Below are 23,258 nucleotides of genomic sequence, written 5' to 3'. Positions count from 1 at the left end.
TTGTTTTAGGGTTACACAATCAAAATGCAGTTTTAACGGCAATAAACAGTGGATTCGGGTTACTTAAATTGGTTAATGGGCGGGTCCTGAATAATTTGTATTAGATTGACGTTGGATATTGGCCAATAACATGTTCCCATCGGTCGGCCTTGGGACAACTCTCCAGCCAATGAGCGCTCAAGAGGGGCGGACCGATGACGCAAAGGCAACAGGTTGTTTCGGAAAAAACGCACTGACAGTTTTGCATGGACTATTCATCCTTGTTCTCAACTAAGAGTTTTTAATAGCGACTAAACCTAGAAAGGGCTTTTTTATTATTGTGTGCCTTCTGAAGGTCATTGTTGAAGGTTTCAGAAAACAGGTAAGCAGAAGGAATGTCTTTGTTTACTCAGCTGTGTACATTTGCCTTTGGCTCTCTGGTTTTTGTTTTTGTTCATGGCTGCGGGTTTGTGTCCAGCCTTTGAGTTCTTATAATCCATAATCACATGGCTTCAAATTTACACTCAAGTTCTGCTGAGCGAAGCAGATAAACACCTGTTGCTTTGTGTCTGATGGCTGCAGGCTGGATTACAGTGAAGATGCGCTGGTCAACGACTATATAATAAAGTAAATTACTTTGATCTCCCCTACTGTGATCTCACCGGGACCGATCAGCATCATTTTTGTAAATTGTTTGTAGACAGCGTTGCGCATCCCATATTATTGGAAGGGGTCTTCGGTCTCAAATAGCCTATTATACATCTGTCTGTCTATATTGCACTTTTGTTTCTGTCTCTTTAACAAAGTCAGAGGACAACACAGCTAATCAATATATCCAAACTGTAGCCATAAAGTCTTCATTGTAATATTAATGTAACTGTATATTTAAATAACAGCGGGTTTCGATCCCGCCGATACTGACTGACTCGCTGGGTGGGTGTGACGCAATTTACAGGACTACCAAAACAAATTTTCATTCTGCATTTTGCTTGTGCTTCCTCATCTCTCTTAAGTCCGTGAATAGAGACACTAGGGACAAAAAGTGCCTGTCTCAGTGTAATTTAATATTTAGCTCTTGGTTATTTCCTATGGAACATACTTGTAAATGGAACAATAACTCAAACATAGTCTCAAACCCAAATTCTATCCTGTACTAGTACATAAACTGGCAAATAAAATATAAATAATAAAATTACAATTAATTAATTGCAGTGAGTAAGTTAAGTGCACAACCTATGAGTCTTTGTCCACATTGGCAAATATGTAGCGATAGTATTTTGCTTATGCCTATTGTTTAAAACTTTGATTTCTCTAATGAATATTGTTTTGTTCTTGTTTATTAGCTTGTTCTTGTTTATTATCAAGTCATCAAGCTACATTATTTTGTCAACAAAAACTAGCCAAAAGCTATCATATTACATCAGTGCTTGGATATATCCAGTTATGACAGAGTTCAAAGCATAGGCTATAACCTAAGCTTAAATAATCGGGATTGGGTGTTTAAGGTGATAAGAAAACCATTATTCTAAATGGAGCTTCACTTGTTTTCTGTGAGAGTACTGCTTTTTCTTTTATAAATATGCCCTTTTATTCCTTCCATACTGTCATAATAACATGTTGTGTTTTATTATACACAACATTAGCTTTGTCCAAAAGTAGTTGGCCATGGCACTCTAAAAATGTCTTAATATCTTTAAATGGCATTAGATTGCTAAGTATCCAGCATTTGTATTACAGAAAGGTAGCACACATACACTTTTCTAGCAAAACATAAATTAAACAATGTGTATTCTCTTCAGATTGAAGACAAAAAGTATTTGTACACTTTCTGGTTGACACGTTTGTGGAACGTTCACTGTCAAAAAAAGTTGCTGCCTTATTATTAAGTACAATCAACTTGGCTGTTAAAGTCATTTAAACTTAATATTAAACTGACTTAAAGATTAGTAATCTTGTATAACATAACATTTTTGAAAATTGCTTAACTTATTTTGATGAGTTAAAGTAATGTAAAAACATATGTTGTCATATCTTATTGATCTGATCATATACTTTTTTACAGTGTTCTTGTGGTTATTCTGCTTGGACACCTGTGTAAACCTGAGGAGAACTAACTGCATAAACCCAAGTGAAAATAACTTTGGGACCAGTTGGGTAAAAGTAATTAAAAGTATTAAAGATGTTATAAGTTGGTTAGAAAAATGGCATGGTTTTCAGATAGCACAGATGCTACTTGGTTAAGAGTCTATTTTTTGGGGGCCCATGTAAATTCATTTACATTACGTTTGGTGACAATTTGAAAGTATTGAAAAGTAAAAAAAAAAAAAATTGGGCTAAAGGCAGTGTTTTCATAATTGACAAAGTATTTTCCCTAGCGTCAACCAAGATAACAATTAATGGATTAAAGCCAACTAGTTTCAAACATAAGTACCCTTAGGATATTAATTCTTTCAAAGAAAGTGGAAACTGATACAGATTCCCAAACAAATCTGTTTTAGGTTTTTGTTGCAAAAAGCTATCAACCAAAAAAAAAAAAAAAAAAAAGCAGTCGGGGTGAGTCATGTTAGTGTATCTGTTATTACAAACCTAAAGGATCTGTTGTAATGATCATTTATCTGTAACATAGTGCATACTGTGTATGTGTGTGTGGTTCAGGTATTTCCTACGTTTTGGGGACAAAATCTCCCCACAAGGATAGTAATACCAGAAATATTTGATCTTATGGGGACATTTTGGGTCCCCGTGAAGAAAACCGCTTATAAATCATACTAAATTATCCTTTATTTTTATTTTTTAGGTTGTATGTGTTTAGGGTTAGGGGATAAGATATAGGCCTAGGCTACAATTTGTAAAGTACAAATCATTATGTCTATGGAAACCCAACGTGTGTGTACTGTACACATTTACATAATTCATAATTATGCTTTTTATGTGTATAGTCATACATACAGAACAAAAATTTGAGTGTGGTTTGAGTTTTGTTACTTTCCAGGTTATTCACTGATTCAAGTAATCAAATGAAAACGGAAGATTATCAGTACAGTATCAGTATACTCTCGGATGTACATCACAATATGGAAGAAAAGACCTCTTGCTGCTTATATTTCATTAACACTTTAAATATACAAAATTATGAGTGATACGTGTGACAAAACATTAATAGTAGAGTGGTTGAATTTAAAATTGAAAGGTGTTTATTTACAGTAAAATGGAGTATCAGTAAAAGATAAGCGTACTAATTATTAACATGCTAAATCAAAGACATTATTTTAGACTAATGATTAGAAATTATAATGTGATATGACATTTTTTCCTACATTTTGGTAGAACTAGTCTATGTTGCGTTCATTAGGTGGTACCACCATAAATGTTAATTGGTTAATTACAGAGAAATCAATCATCACATGCTTTAAGTCATATGTGCAATACAACTTTGACTTAACTTTACTACTTGAATAGAAGATTGCACAGAGAAATGATGATCTAGTCTAGTAACATTCCTTCAAAGACAAAAGGTTGAACCCAGTGCCTTGCATTCAGTGAGAATCATGTCCAAATACCCAAACCTGGAAAACTCGCAACTGTGAACAGTTTTCATTTGGCTACTTTGTGTGTATTTTTGTCAAAAATGTACAGTTAAAAATGTACTTAATCTCCTTTAACCAATGAGAAATCACATGGTGGTTCCATTTTGCAGGAATGCTTGGAATCCCACCTATGCGAGGAAGACAATGGCTTACTTTGAGTAGCTAATCAGACCTAATGCTTCAACAGTGCCGCTGACAGTTATAATGTAACCAAATCCCCCCATTTCAATAAGTTATTCATTGATAGACCAGAGATTATGGACTGTTATTTTAGATCTCATTGTCTTCTGAGTTTTTGCCACCAGTGTTATGCTGGTGCATAGTAACTTGGTGTCTAACACAGGATGCAACATAATACTTATAACACACAGCAATTCTTCTAGAATTCTTGATTTGCATGGATACTGCAGATTGAAATGGTTTCAAGACTTCAAGCAACACACTCTCTGATGTGTTGTAATAAGGGCTTTAGACGATGCCCTGCATAGCTGTGGATGTTTTCTGCATCACATGTTTTGTACAATAGAGCATATATGCGTCTCTATAAACACCAGTTACTCAGCAGATTAGGCTCTGCATTTTTGATCCTTCACTTCAACGTGCCATGTGTGCGGCTTACCGCTTTGATATGATTTAAGGAATGTTGCCTTCACAGTGATAAGCTATTTTTGAACTAATGTTACTGCTCGTATACTGGAACTGTGTTCTAGGAAAACGGGAAGACTGGAAGCCAAGTGGAATGTGCTAGAACCTGCTCCTATCAGCAGACACACCTGTTTGTCACACACAAACAATATCTTTCTCTTTACAAATGTGAGAAGACTCTCAATACCTGTGCCGATACCTGATAGCTGTGTCGCGTACAAAACTCCTGCATATTTCTATTTATCAAGGTGTGACACTATATCAAGCAGTGGGGAGAGGATTGTTAAAGGGTCTCTTGGGAAATTAGTAAAAGTAATAGTCCAACTCAAATTTAAAAAGTGAGCCAAGATGGAAGCAGCAAAACTGTATCAAGTCCTGTAGTCCTGTCCTGTGGGACTGAAACAAGAAGTAGATGCCATGTCTAAGTTTACATGAATCAAAAGTCTGTTCGGGGTTCTGCTTTGTAACCAGATGCAGACCTTTGCTAAGAATTTCTAGTGGACAAAATATTCTGGATATTGTAGGTTGTTTTTCTTTCGATCAGACTGTACATCTATCCAACACAGCCTTGTTTTCACATGTGAAAAATTAAATATGAAGTCTGCCCTTAATTGGTTCATTACTGTCATGCCACCTTTGTGTATCTGTCCTCACTTTGGGCTCCTCAATTAGTCCACAAAACAGTCTAGCTTTTTAGTCTGGTCTCTAAATGGACTGGTGCAGTGACTTACTAAATTCTTTGTCTTGGTACCATAGCAGGTCACAATGAGTTCCCTCTCAGCAGACAGGAAGCCCCCTCTGGACTACGGCGTACAGATCCGCTTCATCAAAGATTTGGACGATGCTGGCGGAGGGTTCCCAGACAGAAGTCGAATGGCTGGTGGAGTTGGTGTCAACAACGGGACTCTTTCGCCGTCTAAGTATGGAGTAGCTGTGCGGGTGCAAGGCATTTCAGGACAGCCGTACGTGGTGCTCCAGGACGGAGAAAAGGGAGACTCTTACGGGGTACAGCTGAAGACTCAACCACAAATCCAGAGCTCAGCCCCAGTTGTCTCTCAGACTTCTCCATACAGCACCCTGTTTCTGGGACAAAGGGAAGGGGCTCGAACTCCCCAGGGTTCCTATATTCCTGCTGAACAACCTAGCTCTCCTGATGAGGAATTTGGTAGCCCTTTAAGGAGGCCACCTGGTGATGGACAGGCAGGGATTCAAGGAGAAGCTGAGGCCAGGACTACAGGACGCCTTACCCCTTCTGCTCTTGCTTCTAAGGTGGACAAAAAGGACAATGATGGCTTTAATGAAGCAGGGCTTAGGAAGGTCAAGCAGAATGGGACTGGGAGTAGTCTGAATGGAACAGGGCTAAATGGATCGTTCCCTACTCTCCCAGCCCCATTGGATGAGGACAAGGCCCCAGCTATAGACACAAAGTCCCTGGCTCCCATTAATAAACTCATTAGCCGGTTTGGTGGTGGTGGTTCTGGTGATGTTCCCATCTCAGAATCCCGAACTCAGCCTCGTCTTGATAACAGACTTCGGTCTCACAGTGTGGATGCCCTTAACAAACCTACTGATGAAGCCCCACCAACTTCCCCAACAATAAACCCCTATGCTTCTATTACCCCAGCTGCAGTGCCCAAACTCAGCTCACCAAAACCGTCAACCGGCAGTCTAGGACGAGACTCCACATCTGTGGCTAAAGTGGCTGCTATACCCAATTCCAAACCTCTCACTTTTAGCCAATCACCAAAGCTGTTTGTGCCCAAGGAGGCACCACCTGCTATTCCAAAGAAACCAGTGAGTCCTCAAGATCTTGTTTGTATTATAGCCTTTTGACCTCATAATTTTTAATCAAAAGGTCTTTACTGAATCTTCTGGTGCAAATGAGTTTTCTTTGGTGACATTTACTTCAAGCCCTTGAAGCTTGTGTTTATCAGCCTCCACTTTTGAGTGGAGTGTAACTAATCCCAGCCCTATATATTTTTTTCTTTTTTGATATTCCGTTACACTTGGATGTACGTCACAATATGGAAGAAAAGATCTATTGCTACTTCCATTTCATTGTGACTTTAAATTATTATTATTATTTTTTTGGAATAGCATGGCAAAAATGTTCTGAAAGTTTAGCCAATCATTTCGTAAGTTCTAGATTGCTGGCATCGAGTTGGCTAACACGCCTTTGGAGGGCGGAATTTGGAGAGGACGTAATCTCGCACCAAAGTTACACCTATGGTTGAAGAACCGCCTCAAAGTTTTTGATTGGCCAACACGTTTTTTGATTGGCTTATTTCTCTAAATATCCATTTCAGTGATGTCTGTTAGGTAGTAGGGGCATTTTATGTATGGTATTTGAAAAATAATGCTCCTTCTGACTTTTTTTCAGGTAACCCCTGACCTCATAAAGAGCCAGACCACCAGTACAGAGAATGGAAATGGAGAGGATGCCCAGACTAAACAAGCCATTTACAACATACTCAAAGAGGGGTACAATAATACTTTTATTTTACCAAGCCTCACAGTTACCTATGTACTTTACAGTATATGAAGTTAGTTTAGTTAATGCATAAAGACAGACTTCATGCTTTTATAAAAGTTTTGCTTTCACATAACAATATTACTGTTGACAGCTGTAATACTGCACGAGTGGCTCGAGAGAATTGAATCATATTTTGTAAGTTTACACTCTGTATTGCTCATACTTGGAGATTAGGGATTTGAACAAATAGCAACATGCTAAAAACCACTCTGAAAACTTTAGCAAGATCCTAACATCCAAGCAGAGTACTAACATGCTCAAAACCACTTAAAACACCCTAGCGACTTCAACGCAACCCCACCATCTTAGCATTTTGCAGTTTTTTTTTCTGAACATGCCATAATCTTTTTTTTTTCCTCTGGTTCATTCGATTTCCTTTCATATTTAACACTAGGTCTATTGAGAGCGAGGCGGCCATCAAACGCAAAACGAGTCTCATTCATGAAAGGTTCTGTGAGGTGAAGGTAAGCATGCTCATGTTCAATAAATCAGTTTGCATTTCCCAGCAGTGCTCAGCAGCATTTGTTGAATGAGGAAACTACATCCAGAGAAGGCGTGTGCGTGCGTGCGTGTGTGTGTGTGTGTGTTTGTGTGTGTGTGCGTGTGCCCATGGTTTGCGTATCGCATCCCTGTTTTGCATTGCGAGTGTGTTTTGAAAGTGACAACGTAACACAGAAAGATATTCTGAGACCGTGAGAGAAGATAACAGCAACGAACGACTGTATTTTACAAGCACACTCCTTTATTCATAAAGATAGAGTTTTAAATGGGCAATAAGCATTATAATTATGTGTTTTAAAGAGAGATCAACCAATTAGAGACTTTATTTAAAGGGGGAGTCATTAACTCATCCTCATGTCATTCCAAACCCATTTGACATTTGTTTTGTGGAACACAAAAGGTGACTTTGAGGAAAAACCTGGCAAATATAATTTTGATTATAAATTAATCGATTAAATTTATTTATTGAATGATCAAGAATCAAGCTCTAAAATAACAAATATGTGCTACAGTATATTTCAAGTTTTCTGAAGTCATATGATAGACATTTCAGGCTCAAATTTAATTCCCTTGTTGCGATGTCCAATTTGTGAACAAATTCTTTTTGAACAGTTTGATTCTGTTCACAAAACCAGTCTGTGTGATTTGTTCATGAATCGGACTGATCTGGTTCTCATAGCACACTAGAATGGCTTATCAATGAAAAACCACTTAAATTCTGTTCGTTAAAGTTTGTTGCACACACAAAGCTATCATATGACAACAAAAGACTTGATGACCACTTTAATGTTACTTTTGTGGTGCTTAACTGCCCCAGTAAGTAAATCATTTTCATTTTTGCGTGAAGACAGAGCGCTTCTGTATGTTCATCTATCTAGTCTTCCTGTGTACACATGCTTGCATGAATGTGCGTTTCTGTTTTAATATTGTCAGCCTACGTGTTTGCATAAGCTTCCTGTGTGTTTGAAATATCCTCCTACAGTCTCTTGGCAACCGTCGCATCAACGAGGAAAGCTGATTAGGGCTGCGTGGTCGAGAGCTCGCTCTTTGTGATCCATCAATAATTAAGTTACACTGGAAATGGATACCTGTGAGGGAGGGTTTCCCCTCGACCCGGGGGCCCTCAGCATGTCTGTTTGGGTTACGGTTTTAATGGGCACATTAGTTGTACGGCCTTTTGCGCTGTTGTATCCCACTGAGAGCTCGTCCATGCATGATAAACTCTGTTGTTGTGGGCAGTATTGCCGGGAGACGTTTTGACTGTTGTGAATTAAGCTTATTAGCGTGGAGTAAACCTCGTCAGATGCTTGGAGATTTTAGTGGTCAGACTGTGATTATATCATTCAAAAGTTTGGGGTCAGTAAGATTTAAAAAAAAGAAGAAATTAGTACTTTTACTCAAAAAGGATGCATTAAATTGCCTGGAAAGTGACAGTAAAGACATTTATAATGTTACAAAAGATTTTGCTATTGAACTTCCTATTCATCAACGAATTTCTTAAAATAACAATAAAAATATATCACGGTTACCACATTAAGCAGATTTCAACATTGATAATAATAATGACATGTTTCTTGAGCAGCAAATCAGAATGATTTCTGAAGGATCATGTGACACTGAAGACTGGAGTAATGATGCTGAAAATTCAGCTTTGCCATCACAGAAGTAAATTACCTTTTAAAATATATTAGAATAAAAAGCAATTATTTTAATATTATAATTGACAATGTTTTCTTGTATTTTTTGATCAAGTAAATGCAGCCTGGGTGAGCAGAATAGACTCCAAAACATTGAAAAAAATCATGCCGACCCCAAGCTTTTGAACGGAAGTTGATCCTTTTAGCTTATGTGATGCCGTTAGGTTATATAGCAAATGCTGGGATTAAAGGATTAGTTCACCCAAAAATGAAAATTAAGTCATCATTTACTCACCCTGATTTTGTTCAAATGCCGTATGCCCTCTTTCTTTTTCGGAACACAAAAGGAGAATTAAAAAAACAAATTCTGCTCGCTCTCGTCCATATAATGGCATTGAATAGTGACCAGCATCAAGATAAAAAAAAAAAGATGCAGAAGTATCTCAGAATGGTCCTATTCGACGGGTGTCATATATTCCAAGTGTTCTGTATACAATAGGGTTTGGTGAAAAACGAACCAAAATTGAATGTTTTATTTAATGAAAATCCTGACCTTGGCCGTTGGTCTTCCGCGCCCAGCTGCGCGTTCATGAGACACTATTAGCGTCACAGTTCATTCCAACTTTCCCAGAATAAACACACAAGGCACACAAAAATGTGACACAAAATACATTTCATAAACTTTCTTCTCTGATGTGAATTTATCTGTTGTGTTCATCGCAAACAAGAATACAAACTAAGTTTCGGTCCAGAGATATTCAACTCATTTATCACAACTTATGTGTGTTTTCTGCGCGTGTCTGTATGAACGTGCAGTCGTGTACAGAAGAAATAGAAATTTTTAAATAGTACATTCAATTTAGTTTTTTTTAAACCTAACCTACTTTGAATATATGACACTTGTCGCATGGGGTCATTCTGTGATACTTATGCATCTTTTTAAAAAAGTTTGATGCTGATCGCTATTCACTGCTATTATATGGACGAGCGCAAGCGGGACATTTGAAAAATTCTGTTTAAAAAGAAAAAAGGCATAGTGCTTATAACAACACCAGGGTGAGTAAATGATGACTTAATTTTCATTTTTGGGTGAACTGTCCCTTTAAGAGAATTTTTTCTAATTATTATCTACATGGCTAATTGTTTTGATTTACACTTGTGCTAGAAGTTTACTTCTAACAACATGACTTTGGGTACGTCTCAATCACCTCCCTAGTTCAGTAAGGGCACTGATCAGGGAGTCGGACATTTTAGGGGCTGTCTCAGTGGCAAAATCCTAGCAGTGCACTGACACAGGCCCTGTCCCAAATGGCGCACTTCATGCAGAGCTTCGGTCTCGTGGACTTAAATTGCGCGTGCTCGCCGAGTCTACGAGTCCGTAGGCCGTCCCATTTAGCATTTTAACGCTCTGAAGTGTGCTCAGCAGCGCCCCCTTTGTACCCTTGGAAGCGGTCTTCCGCGAAGCCCGCATAGATGCAGGCTCTACGCACTTTAACTACCCAGGAATCCTTGCGAAAGGCCAATCAGACAACGGATGGGAGGAGATTTCGCTCACGGACAATTGTTAACATGGCTGAGAAGAAAATATAAGTGTAATTATCATTACGGTTTTTATGACAAGTTTATACAAACATTATGATCATCGACCAGTGGTTGATGTCTCAAACATAGGCTAATAATAGCGAGCTTAATAATACGATCACATTATGATTCATTAAATAAATAGAACAGAATGTCAGGGCTTTACTGAGTCATATGTAAACACAACAACAATAGGCAGCATATTTCCCCGAACCTGTAGCTCCTGTCCATAACAACAATCAGACCATCTTCCTGTTTCCGGCGTGACGATCGAGTCTGTCCCAAAAATACCTCTCAATGCGCCCTCGCGGACTCACGCTAAGGGCCCTATAGGTCTGCACTACATGACGTCACCGAAGTGTGGACTCTGAGGAAGTCCACAAGTCCGGAGTGTGCCATTTGGGACAGGGCCATAATCGCTCGCTAAAAAAGTCCCACAATGCACTGTGAAAACCAGGGAGCATTGATGTTCACTATGTTCCCTTAACGCAAGTTCTGAAGTGCGAAGCATAAATCACATGAGCCAACTCAACTACACATAATGACACGCGATAGATGTTTTAAAATACAAACCATTATTTAATTATATTTCAGCATAAACATACATCGCTAGACAGGTAAATGAACATAATCTAACTAACATTTATAATTTACTTACAGCTGAAATGTTGCACGTGTATGTAACAAGCAATGTATTTATCATAATGTACTTTAAATAACATTAAAAAAAAACATCAGAAAGATATCAGTTTTGCTGTTGTTCATAAATGCCAGTAGTGATTTTGTTGTACAATGAGGATGTCATGTCCCCAGAAATAGTCATGAGTGTCCCAGTGTGTAGTGAGCCAGGGTCCTTACTGTCCTTACCAGTGCCCTAATTTATAAACACTAAATACAGATTCATGACTTCAGAAGCTAGGGAGCTGATTGAGACGCACCCTTCAATTGTACTTTAATGTGTTCTATTTTATTCAAGAAGTAACTTTAGACCCTGCAACACAAGAGGTCAGTTCAAATGACCTCGTAGTAGCCATGTGTGGTCATTATAATGATGGCAGCAGCAGTTGAATGGTCAGATGGGATATCCTAGAGGACTGGGTTATTTGAGGAGCAGACAGCTTGGCTACAGGCGGTGTGTGTGTGTGTTTTAAAGATGTTTCAGATCAAATTGTTTTATGTTTCGGTGTGCTTCCTCATTAAGATCAGCAATGTACATTTGTAAGATGATTAATTTAAAACGTATCTGTATCAGAGTCAGTCAGAATCTCCCCACAGCATTTTTGTGAATTATTACTAAAGAGGTGATTGGCAGTAAGAATAACTTGTGAAGTGTTGATACATTAGATAAGACAGGATATATTGATTCCTGAGGGGAAATTCAAGGCAAAATGGCTGGTGTAAGATGAATGCATAGCCCCGAGATCACACCGATCATCCTCCTTGTAGAAATGTGCATGTTTGTTTCGGGCTGCAACTTGTATGAACAAAGCTACATGTGTTCTGCTTTGATAAAGCATGTTGAAATCAGTTTTACAGTTCTTAACACTTAGAATTATAAGTTGTAGTTTGCTGGAAACCACCAGACCTGAAGTATACATGTTAACATATGACTGTGTGATAAAATCACTTAGTAATCTTGTCTGTGAAAAATTATTAAATTAATTCCTCCTGTCATAACCACGTTCAGCCAGTTAACCCTGTAACTTTCATATACTGCACGCAAGGTACCAGGAAAGAGTTTTTACATAGCAAAAAAACTTGTCACAGAATTTATGTCAGTAATGTTAGCCTGTTCAGCCACCTTGAACAGTAATCCCACCGGTTCAAGAATGAACTTTACAGCTTATAAAACACATTTGTGTGTGGGAAAATTACGATAAGTGCTTTGTTGAAAATATATAATTCTGTTTTTAAACCTACTGGAATGTTTTCGTCCATAGACTTCCATTGTAAATGCATCAGTGTTTCTGTGGTAATGAACAGCTTGCTGTGAATAGAGATATATTGGTTACGAACCTAGGCCACTCCATTAATTGTTGAAGCTTATTTGGATTTGGTTTTCCACAGGGTCCTCAGATCTTAGTGAATGACAGCAATATGAAGACTGAACTGGAGCAGGAATTCAACAAGAACACCCAATTACAGCAAATACTGGACAAGACCAAGAGAGAACTGCAGGAAAACCAGGATCAGTAAGTCTCCGTGTGCCTTATTAACATCAAAACATGAAGCAAATTTCCAACAGAAAGTATAACCCTGTTAGGTATAGACTTATGATTGGATTTGTGTGATGTGTCTTCAGAATGGTGGAGCTGCGGATGGATCGGGAGTTGGTGGAGTCTCGCTTACGGCAACAGGAGGATCAGCTAGCTCAGCTCCAGGAGGAACTCCGACGGATGCCGGAAAACTCTCCTCAGTCTGACACAATGCAGCTAGTAAGCATGATTGTGGTGTCTAGCATTAATGACCCTTAATCAGCCTTTTATATGCTTAAAACATAAAAATGTATTAATATAAATATATACAAAGTTAAAATAAAATTACAGCAAGATATATGAATTGATTTATTATTCACCGTTTAAAGTGTAAATGAATGCGAACTCCAGATAATCAAATTTAAAAAAGATACACAATGTTAGATATACAGTATCCACACACACATACAGAACTAGACAAACGTTTGGACACACCTACTTATTCTTTATTATGATTACTGGTATTCTTAATGATTGAAAATAAAGTAATCAAAACTATGAAATAACACAAATGTAGTGGCCATCCATCCATCCACATAAACCTTTAGATCAGAAGGTTTTTAAGATCATGCCAATAATTAATTCAATAAAATCCATCCATCCATACCTTTAGAGCAAAATGATTTTAAGACCATGACAATCATTAATTCAATCAAGTGTGTCCAAACCTTTGACTTAAACTGCTTGCTGGGGTTTTGTAAGATATTATTCTTTGTAAAGCTGCTTTGGACCAATGTGCATTGTGAATGTGGAATTGAAATCAAATTTAATTTTTGTTAATCATTCCAGTTTCCTTTTCTCTTCAGGACTTGATGACGGTGCAGGCAGATCTGTCGGAGTCTCTGATGCTGAGGCAGAAACTGGAGGACACACTGAGACAGAGGGAGCGAGAGCTCACCGCTCTGAAAGGGGCCCTGAAGGATGAGGTGGAGTCCCACGATAAAGAGATGGAGTCCCTGAGAGAGGAGTACAGTCAAGACATGGACGCCCTGCGTCACAGCATGGAGACCGTCTCACAGGTGAACGTACACTTCAAGACAAATACCTTCAGGGTGATGAATGCCTGTTTCTCACATTTATAGTCCCTGCCTCAAGGGGATTGACATGGAAGAGAGATGTTTTATTGCTTGTCTTGTCTTGCATGATTAGGAGTAGTTGAACTAGGCCGGATGCATTCGGGTTTGTGATCTGCTTGGTTGTCTAAACAGTTTCATGAATCTGAATGGGTGCAAAGTATAGAACTGAAGTTTTCACTGTTACCACCTGATCTTGCCTTATTCACAGTCTCAGATGGAAATCGAGGAGGAGCGTCAGAAGGTGAACGCCTCCATCATGGCTCTGGAGGAGGAGCTGGAGGGATACAAAGAGCAGAGCGACCAATGGAAGGAGCAGTGCAGCTCTGCCAACCGAGAGTAAGCTCTGACACATCAAGCATCGACATTTGAAGAATGTTAATAATGGTGATGCCAAAATGTTGGTGATGCGATCGATGTGGGTGGGTCCAACAAGTTTATGCAGATGCAATGTGGGTGCAGTGAAGCCCACCAATAATGACCAACAACACAGTGACCCTGCAACCTTTAAAATGTGCATATTTTAAGGGGACATAACATGTGCATAATGTTTTAAATAATTAAGGTTGCATAGTTGTGTATTATAATTTCGTGTAAGATCTTAAGGTGTCACTCCAAGGTTTAAGTCCGTATTTGTCTAAGGAGTCAAGTGATTAATTGCTAATCATATACAAACAACCTTGTGACCAACACCCCTTTTTAACATTCACTGTGTCCACAAAAATATTTCTCAAGAATACACTGATACATTTTTTCCAAGATTCTTTGATGAATAGAAAGCACAACATTTTGTTTGAAATATGAATCTTTTGTAACATCATAACTATAACTTTTTATCAATTTAATGCAACAAAAAGTATTAACTTCTTTTTTTTATTTTTTTTTTTTTTTTATTAGTGGATAAAAAAAGCTGTTTTAAAGGACATTTGATTTGACATGATGAATGAACTGTATACATCACAATCTTTTCCCACAGGTTTCATAGTTTTTATAGTGTTTTATATGTTGTCTTAGTTTGCCTTTGTTGTTTTATGAGTTCATGTCAGATTTGCTCATTGAATGTTCATTGTTGTCTTTCTGTTGTATGTGTTCACTCTTGGTTTGCCAGACGAGGGCAGTGCAACGCATTTCAAAAGTGAGACAAAGTCCTGTAGGCGCACAACTGCTGACACCACAGGCAGAAATGAATCATCTAATCAAATTAACTACGATTGATGAAGTGTTTTAGTTTAAATCGGTAATCTTTCACAGAATCTGGCTGTACTAGTTATACTGACACACTACTAGAGTCTATTAACCTGGTTTCAATTTTCAGGTTATTAAGTCTAATAAAAGTCAGCTATGATTAAAGACTAATCAAAATCCTTCAATCTTGCAATCTGAGCTGTTACATCAAATCTAATCACACAATAATTGAATTCTACTAATATGTCAAACGTTCTTGTGGACGCTCGTGCCTTTTTTTTCATGTCATGAATCATTTCGATTCTGAAATAATACAGATTTATCTAGATAATGTTGATTCTTCTACAGGATGAATAATTTTAGTGGCTATCTGCACTAACATTGCTGAATGTAGCATTGTTTGTTAGTGTATTTTAATTTGTGTTTGTCTCATTGGACAGGCTGATGCAGGCTCAGCATGAGAAGAAGCAACTGGAAGAGAAGCTGCTTTCAGTTAAGAAGCAAACTGATGAAACTGATTCAAACCCTTTAATGAAGGTGAGATACATAAAGAAGCGCCACAATCTATTTTCTCTGTTCTTCAGTTCAAAAAGATTCATTGTGACACCGGTCCGTGCTCTGTGTAGGCTCTCTTTTGATGCATAGATTTGTTTTAGAGTCTGGAATAACAGTAATTTGCATCTTCAGGAGTTACAGCGGTGCCGAGATGATTTAAAGAAAGCTTATTCACAAGTGGAAAAGCAGAAAGCAGAGGCAGCAAAAAAGGAAGAAGAGCTTAAATCGGTAACCAGAGCCAATGAGAAGCAAGAGAAGGAGCTGAAGGCAGAGATTGACAGACTAAAAGACCAATTGAAGAAAGACAAAGAGGAACTTGCAAAGGCACTGGAGAAAACACAACAGGTAACTCTAACAAGGTGCATTAAATCACATTTCTTGCAAAATTGTTTTTGCTTTAACCAGCCGGGTTTATTTTGTTTGCATCGTGTTAGGAAGCTCCGCTCGTTGGTCTAGAATCTTGCTCTACCTAGCTGAATTTTAAAGTGCCACTGTTATGCTATTTTAAAGGTTTCTAATTTTGTTTTGGAGGTCTCCTACAATATATATATATTTATATATATATATACATGCATCAAAGGTCAAAAAACACTTTAGTTTTCTCATAATAAAAATAATAAGAGTCTGAAAACAGTTTGTTCGAAGATTCAGTCTCTCTAAGCCCCTCCTTACTGCAAGCTTTCTCTGCTCTGATTGGTTCAAAAAAGCATAATATGGCACTTTAAAGGAAAATATGTTCTGATTGACTCAGATTTTGCTTCTACGGCTTCTCGCTTTCCTTGAGAACAGAAAAAGTTCTTGCAAATGTAATTTTTGTTTCTTTAATCTGTTTACTTCCTGTTCCTGTAGCCCTTCATGTCAGAGCAATCTCTGGATACTGGAAGCAACCTAGAACTTGAAGAGGCCAATGCTCGCTTGAGAGAGAGAATAGCCCGCATGGTAAAACCTCCCTAAAAATGCTTCAAAATCATATTCATGTACATTTATTTACATTTTGCTTTAAAAATGATTGGTATAACCATTCATCTCATCTCCTTTAGTTCAGTATTTCTTTGTAGAAACAGTAAATTGATTTTCTTTAAACTTTCTTTTCCTCTTGGTCACCAGACGCTCTTGCAGTCCAGCGTTCCTGACAGCAGCTCCTCAGATGTTCTGGAGGAGGAGAACCGGAGCCTGAGGAACCAGCTGGAGGAGTCCCGTCGCACAGTGTCTCGGCTGGGTCAGGAGAAAGACGAGCTCAACAGACGGTTGGAGGAGAGGGAGAGAGAGAGGGAAGCTCTGAGACGCGGCAAGATCGACATAGAGGAGCAGAAGAGACTGCTGGACCGATCTCTGGAGAAGATTAACAAGGAGGTACAGTATGTGTGTTTTTTGTTTAAAAAAAAAGTTTGGGGTCGTTCCAATTTTTTACTGTGTGTTTTTGAAAGACATGCTCACCAAGGCTGCATTTATTTGATCAAAAATACAGTAAAAGCAATAATATTATGAAGTATTTTTTACAATTTAAAATAGCTTGTAAAACTTTTATATATTTTAAAATGTTATTTATTCCTGTGATCATTCCCAGCAAGCAATAGACGTCATTTCACCGTCTAGGTTAACTATAGACCCAATATAGTCCGGCTATGAGTAACCCACTTCTAGCCAAAATAACCTAGAATTTGGTTACATGTCGTTTTTTCCAGAATAACTTACGGGATGTATGATATTCCATCATGTAAGCAAAGTAAACCGTGATTACAAAGTGTTTGGTTTCATTTCTTCACTAATTTCATTTCTTTGTTATCTAATTGATGACTAGTCTATTCTTGCACTATGGTTTAGACGTCTATAAAATTTTCCCCGACAGCCCAAATTTTGCCTTTAGACATCTGGGCTGTGTATGGACGGCCATTAGACGTCTTTTAAACGCAAAATTGCTTGATCCAGTCTTCAGTGTCACTAAAGTGATCCTACAGAAATCATTGTAATATACTGATTTGCTGCTCAAGAAACATTTATTCTTATTGTCAATGTTGAAAACGATTGTGCTGCTTAATATTTTTGTGGAAACTCTGATTCTTTGAATAGAAAGTTAAAAAGCACAGAATTTATTTGAAATCAAAAAATTTCGTAACATTATAAATGTCTTTACTGTGACTTTTGATTAATTTAATGCATATTACATATATTTTATATTTTACGTGTGTGTGTATATATATATATATAAACTTGGCAAGAAAAGAAATGTCCTCTCACTTTTAAAGGGTTAGTTCACCCAAAAATGAAAATTATGTCATTAATGACTCACCCTCATGTCGTTCCAAGCCCGTAAGACCTCCGTTCATCTTCGGAACACAGTTTAAGATATTTTAGATTTAGTCCGAGAGTTTCTGTCCCTCCATTGAAAATGTATGTACGCTACTGTCCTTGTCCAGAAAGGAAATAAAGACATCATCAAAGTAGTCCATGTGACATCAGTGGGTTAGTTAGAATTTTTTGAAGCATCGAAAATACTCGATTTTGGTCCAAAAATAACAAAAACTACGACTTTATTCAGCATTGTATTGTCTTCCGGTTTTGTTGTCAAGTCCGTGTTCACGAGTCCGCAGGGACGCTGATGACGTAAGACGCTGCTGACGTGTTATCTGGTGTGTCCATGTATTCGGGTTCAAATAAATATGGCTGGGCCAAAAAAAATGCAAGTCTTCCTCTGTGTCGAAGATAACACATCAACAGCGTCTTACGTCAGCAGCGTCACTGAACGCGGATTGACAACAGAACCGGAAGACAATACAATGCTGAATAAAGTCGTAGTTTTTATTATTTTTGGACCAAAATCGAGTATTTTCGATGCTTCAAAAAATTCTAACTAACCCACTGATGTCACATGGACTACTTTGATGATGTCTTTATTTCCTTTCTGGACAAGGACAGTATAGCGTACATACATTTTCAATGGAGGGACAGAAAACTCTCGGACTAAATCTAAAATATCTTAAACTGTGTTCCGAAGATGAACGGAGGTCTTACGGGCTTGGAACGACATGAGGGTGAGTCATTAATGACATAATTAAAATTTTTGGGTGAACTAACCGTTTAACAGACCCCCCCCCCCCCCCCCCCCCCCCCCCCCCCCGGCTTTTTTCGGCTGAGTTTATTTGCTGTTTTTCTTTTTTTCTTTCATTTCTTTCTATCAGATGGAGAGTATGATGGGAGAGTCGCGTCAGTCGGTGACGGTTCTTCAGTCTCAGCTGGATGAATTCAGGGATCGTTCACGTCGAGAGCTGCAGGACGCTCAGAGACTCAGTAAAGACAGGCTGATTGAGTTACAGAGAGCGCAGGCCCTCCTCAAGACCACCCAGGAGGAGGTGAGACCGACCACCTGAACACTAGACACCCAGTGTCAAAGTACGACAGCGCACAGGGTCCATTAACATCTATTGTTATTAACCTTTGAGCCCCAAGGTTCTTTGATCCGGCTGATTTGAACCTACAACTTCTCAGTAAAGAACCCAGATCACACCAGATGAACTTTGTTTGTGTATGGTTCTCAGGTGTCTCGTCTGAAGAAAGATCTGCTGACGTGCTCGGAGGAGAGGGACAGCGCTCAGCTGGATAAAGATCTACTGAGCAGTCGTCTGAAACACCTGGAGGATGAGCTGGAGACGGAGAGAAGCTCACAGACGGACCGCAGCAGAGAGATCCGCCTGATAGAGGTAACCGTGTAGGTTTGGCACCTGGACGTTTGAGTGAACCAACTTGACAGCACCCAGTTCCTATTCTTAAAAATGTTTCAGAGGCTTCATCGAATATTCATGTGATCAAGAGTGGCAGGAAATGAAAAAACGTATAGGGTCGTTTTAGTGATATGCGTAAATGAACGTTCAGGGATGTTTATAAAAGTGCATGTTTTTGTTTTAGGACAAAGTGAAGATATTAGAGATCGAGTTGGACGAGGAGAAGAGTGGAGCGGAGCTACTGAACGAACGCATCACTCGCAGTCGAGAGCAGGTACATAGATGCACATTAGTTAAACGCTGGTCATTTTTGTTTTTGTTGTGTTTGCAAGCACAGATTATAGATTTAGATTTTTTTTTTCTTTTCTAGGTGGATCAGCTCCGTTCTGAACTGATGCAAGAGCGTTCAGCCCGACATGATCTTGAGATGGATAAGAGTGCACTGGAGAGACAGGTACACGCAGATTCATTTTTTTAATCTAGTGTTTCTAGATTTATTTATTTATTATGCATTTTTCCAGATTTGTTTGTTTAATCTATTTAGATTTGAATTATTTTGACAGTTCTTAGAATTAGTTTAGCTAGATCAGAAACCATAAAAAGAAATGTTACTTAATAAAATAAATTTGGTTAACCCACGTTTAACACTCTTTTGTCACCTTCATAGTTTTATTATGCGTTTAAAATCTTCTATTTGTTTATTGCCTCTCTTGGTCTCTCAGATGAAGGAGTTAAAGTCTCGTATAGCTGATATGGGCACTCAGGTTCGTCCCTCTGCTGGGGTCACGATGCTAGAACACAAGGTTCAGGAGCTGGAGGACCGTTTGCGCAGTGAAGAGAGGTACACACGCTGCATAGAGTAGAGATACTAGACAAGCACAAACACACACTCCTGTCATCAATCAACACTTAACTGGGAATTAATAAATCCATTACTTTTTGTGCATTCAGAGAGAAAAACACCATTCTAGCTGCTCAGAGGAGATTGGACAGGAAACTTAAGGACGTGACGGCCATCCTGGACCAGGAGCGAAATCAACACGCTGAACAGAGAGACCAGGCAAGCACACACACATGTAGCTTTCACATACCTTAGGGTGTGTACTTCGAAATAAAAAGCTCTTTTTAATTCTGTTAATTGTCATTTCTGTAAATGAGGTGTAGATGTAGCTAGACCTTCGGAGGAGTTTGTGCATCTAAACAGCTGCTGTGTGTTTGTGTCTCTAGCTGTCTCTGCGGGTGAAGGCTCTGAAGCGTCAGGTGGACGAGAGTGAGGAGGAGGTGGAGCGTCTGGAGGGTGTCAGACGGAAGGTTCTGCGGGATCTTGAGGAGCAGCGGGAGCTACAGGAGGCGCAGCAGGCCAAAGTCAACACACTGGAGAACGAGCTCAAGTGAGTGTCCGTCAAGCATACATGTATGTATGTATGTGTATATATGTATACACGTATACATATATACATATACACAAATATACATATCTACTTACATATACACACATATACATACGTATGTGTGTGTGTGTGTATGTACGTATGTGTGTGTATATATATATGTATGTTTATGTGTACCTATGTTTATAAAATAATACAAGCATGATGGCCTTGAACAGATAAATAAACTTGAATATAGCACTAAATATAGTTTTTTTTAATGTATTTAAAAACTAGGGTATGTGAAAAATGTATTTGTAAATTATTAGTTAGTTAAAATGTAATTTTATGAGTTATTTATTACTTTATTATTTCTTAGTTTAAATTTATAAAATTATTTATCATTTTTTTTAACGTTGTATGATTTATTTTAGTCTACAAATATCTATCTACAAAAACCAGCACAACAATATTTGGATGTAAAATGCAGGGGCTCAAATGAATCTGTTTTTGAAATGCTGCATAAAATTGGACCCTCTGAATTAACCAATTCACTCAAATGAATATGATTAATTGGTTAATTATATGAAGGCACTACATATAGAATTAGATGTCATAATATTATTTGATCAATTTACTGCTACTCACTGGAAAAAGTAGCTTGATACTGGAAAAATATACACTGTCTTGAAAACATCTGAGCTACTGCCACACTACTTAAAAATGTAGTAGTGTCAGCAGTCAGTGGTTTCGTTACTTTTAGGTTACATCCCACCATTGATATATAATATGTACTTTTGGCCCAATTTCTTGAGTGGCCATTTTTACTGGTTATTTATATTAACATTCTCACCACTAGAGGGTGCACTTACAATGCTGGTCTATGGCAGATGTTGGTCTCTCTGGTGTCTAAAGTGTGTGTGTGTGTGTGATTGTTTGTTAGGAGGAAGGTTCAGCAATCACGCCGTCCAACTCTGGGAAGCACCTTGAGTTCTGAGGAAGAGGACAGTTACTCTGACTCAAAAAACATCACATCTATTCTCACTGAAACGCCACTTCAGACCACCAACTGTTAAAGACTGAACGAGAGGGGGGAAATATCTTTTGCACACGCTTGATTTGTGTTTTCTTGTACATCTAAAAATAACAAAGAAACATGAAATATTGAAACATGAAGGATACAATATTATAGGAATTCGACAGTCTGAAAAAGCTGTTGTGGACGGCTAGCCTTTTCAACAGGAAGTGATGTCAGGTGTCTTTGATAGGGGTTGATGGGTTAGACAGGTTTGAGGGCCTAATAAAGCAGTCGATGTAAAGATTTGTCAACCAAAAGCTCCTTTAGTATTGTTTTTGCTGAAACTGGTTAATTCTGAAGGAAATTAGTTTTTTGTTCTTGCTTATGCGTTTATGAGTGTCATGTTGTTTGTTTGTAAAACACGGTACATTTTATTTCTATATTTTATTTTGATACATTTATTTTGATGAACATTCTTCATCATATTACCAAAATTTCAAGTGGTAATGGAAAAAGTATCAATGAAGAATTTTTATCTTTATACATGATGGATACTTTAGCTCAAAATTAATTTGAATCCTCAAAATGACAGACGAATTTTCAAATGAAACTGTCGCAAGTGTTCGCCTATTATCTTTATGTTTATGTTATGCACTTGTATGAATAATAATGAAGGATATTTAGAAGGCTTCTTTTTGTGTAGCTTTCAAGCAAGTTTTAATTTCAGAACTAAACTTGCAATATGAATGACACCTTTTGTGCCAAGACAGAAAAAGGAAAATATCTTTTAATGTAATGGCTTCAAATATATATATTTGCCTTAAATTTTCATACATTTAGACAGCTAATTACACTTAAGCTGCTTTTTTGTCATTTTTCCAGAGACATATATGTATTTACCTGTCAGATAACAAGTGATTTTCTGCTCTTAAAGACCTGATTTGGAACACAATTTCATATTACACTGTACAATATATATGTATATACTGTCCTGTTTAAAGTTTATTCTTCCACTACACAGTAAACGTTTTAAAGTACTTGAACTTTTGTCATGTTACTCTGATTTTTTTCTTCTCTATCTCTTTGTGTTACTGAATTGAATACTAAATGATCTTGTAATCCTGTATCTCTCAGTTATTTCTCTGCTTTAGTCAGTGTCCTCCTGTCGATACCATTCAGCATTTTTGTTTTTACCATAAACAGCAAACATTTTTATTCATAAGTATTAGGTTGTGCTTAAAATATAGGTTTAGCCTTTAAGTGAACCATTTTTTTTGTGTCATTTAGGATTACAGTGTTTGGTGTAAAGACATTTTTTGACCATAAATGCTTTGCAAATTTTAATATGAGTGCAGTTTTAGTACAACTCAATAAATCATAAACTGTGTGTACATGCATATGGATAAGTGCTTTATATTATGAAACACATAAGACCAATTAATGAAGATCAATAGCTTTATTTTTCTAAGTATATTTCTATAATTATATATCCCCCCCCCCCCCCATTGTTATTCATTCTTATGTGCTTTTTTACATTAAGTACACACATTAGAATGGCAAATTTAAAATAATAAAACATTTCAAACATTACATTGACACTGTGCAGTGAGAAATCTCTCC

The 23,258-nt window shown here is 37.8% G+C and overlaps 1 protein-coding gene across 5 annotated transcripts; it reads left to right on the top strand.

The window, feature by feature from the left end:
- The first annotated feature begins 172 nt into the window (after positions 1-172).
- Positions 173-21,751, top strand: cgnb (cingulin b). 5 transcript variants are annotated; one of them, XM_056268326.1, is made up of 22 exons: positions 173-361; positions 2,042-2,133; positions 4,971-6,005; positions 6,592-6,692; positions 7,139-7,208; positions 12,531-12,655; positions 12,766-12,898; positions 13,525-13,737; positions 14,003-14,130; positions 14,900-14,926; positions 15,417-15,513; positions 15,664-15,876; positions 16,381-16,470; positions 16,639-16,884; positions 18,711-18,881; positions 19,068-19,229; positions 19,435-19,524; positions 19,621-19,704; positions 19,973-20,091; positions 20,202-20,310; positions 20,478-20,641; positions 21,564-21,751. In XM_056268326.1, exons 3-22 carry the CDS (start codon positions 4,977-4,979, stop codon positions 21,694-21,696), a joined length of 3,504 nt encoding a protein of 1,167 aa, XP_056124301.1. In that variant the 5' UTR covers positions 173-361; positions 2,042-2,133; positions 4,971-4,976; the 3' UTR covers positions 21,697-21,751. The 5 variants fall into 5 exon arrangements, with proteins under 5 accessions (XP_056124301.1, XP_056124302.1, XP_056124303.1 ...); XM_056268327.1 differs by having other exon boundaries at positions 4,968-6,005; XM_056268328.1 differs by lacking the exon at positions 2,042-2,133.
- Positions 21,752-23,258: the final 1,507 nt, after the last annotated feature.

The sequence above is a fragment of the Rhinichthys klamathensis genome, unplaced genomic scaffold (genome assembly GCF_029890125.1).
Source record: "Rhinichthys klamathensis goyatoka isolate OS25496 unplaced genomic scaffold, OSU_Roscu_1.1 h1tg000271l_1, whole genome shotgun sequence".
In the NCBI taxonomy this organism is placed as follows: domain Eukaryota; kingdom Metazoa; phylum Chordata; class Actinopteri; order Cypriniformes; family Leuciscidae; genus Rhinichthys; species Rhinichthys klamathensis.
This window is presented reverse-complemented; position numbering and strand designations above follow the sequence as displayed.